Consider the following 542-nt stretch of genomic DNA (forward strand, 5'->3'; position numbering starts at 1 on the left):
CCTATGATCGGGGGCTCGGTGGTTAAAATTCAACCAGGTGACAGGAAGGTCGACGCATATAATCTGGATTTTGAGATTTTCCAGAAAGCCATCGAGGGAGGTTTTGTGCCAACTTTAGCTTCATCCAACAACGAACATGAGACTCATCTTCCTGCTAGGGAAAACAGTTGGAGCTCATTGAAATGTAAGTTTGCATCAAGGTTTGAGAAGGGTTTTCGGTATGTCTCCAAAACGCCTCTGTCGAGGGTCTATTCTGATTCGATGATGATCGTGCATTCATCAGCCTCACCTTCCTCAACAACTTCTTCATCGTCATCTGCATCGCCTCCTTTTCTTTCTCCGGATTCTGTATGTTCAACAAATTCAGGCAATAGCTTAAAGAGTTTCTCACAATCATCTGGGCGCTCGTCCTTGAGACCTTCTTCTATTCCACCATCGTTGACATTGCCGAAATTTTCCAGCCTGTCTCTCCTTCCATCCCAGACTTCTCCTAAAGAATCTCGTGGTGTCAATAATTCTCCACAGCCTTACATTGAACCGTC

General features: G+C 45.0%; 1 protein-coding gene across 1 annotated transcript; it reads left to right on the top strand.

Annotated features, from left to right (window-relative positions):
- Positions 1-3: 3 nt before the first annotated feature.
- Positions 4-537, top strand: LOC109131825 (protein-tyrosine-phosphatase MKP1-like; the record flags this gene model as incomplete). The annotated part of the gene is made up of 1 exon (XM_019243005.1): positions 4-537. A coding segment is annotated over exon 1 (534 nt), but the record flags the coding sequence as incomplete, so codon positions are not given.
- Positions 538-542: the final 5 nt, after the last annotated feature.

The sequence above is a fragment of the Camelina sativa genome, unplaced genomic scaffold, assembly GCF_000633955.1.
Source record: "Camelina sativa cultivar DH55 unplaced genomic scaffold, Cs unpScaffold05784, whole genome shotgun sequence".
NCBI lineage: Eukaryota > Viridiplantae > Streptophyta > Magnoliopsida > Brassicales > Brassicaceae > Camelina > Camelina sativa.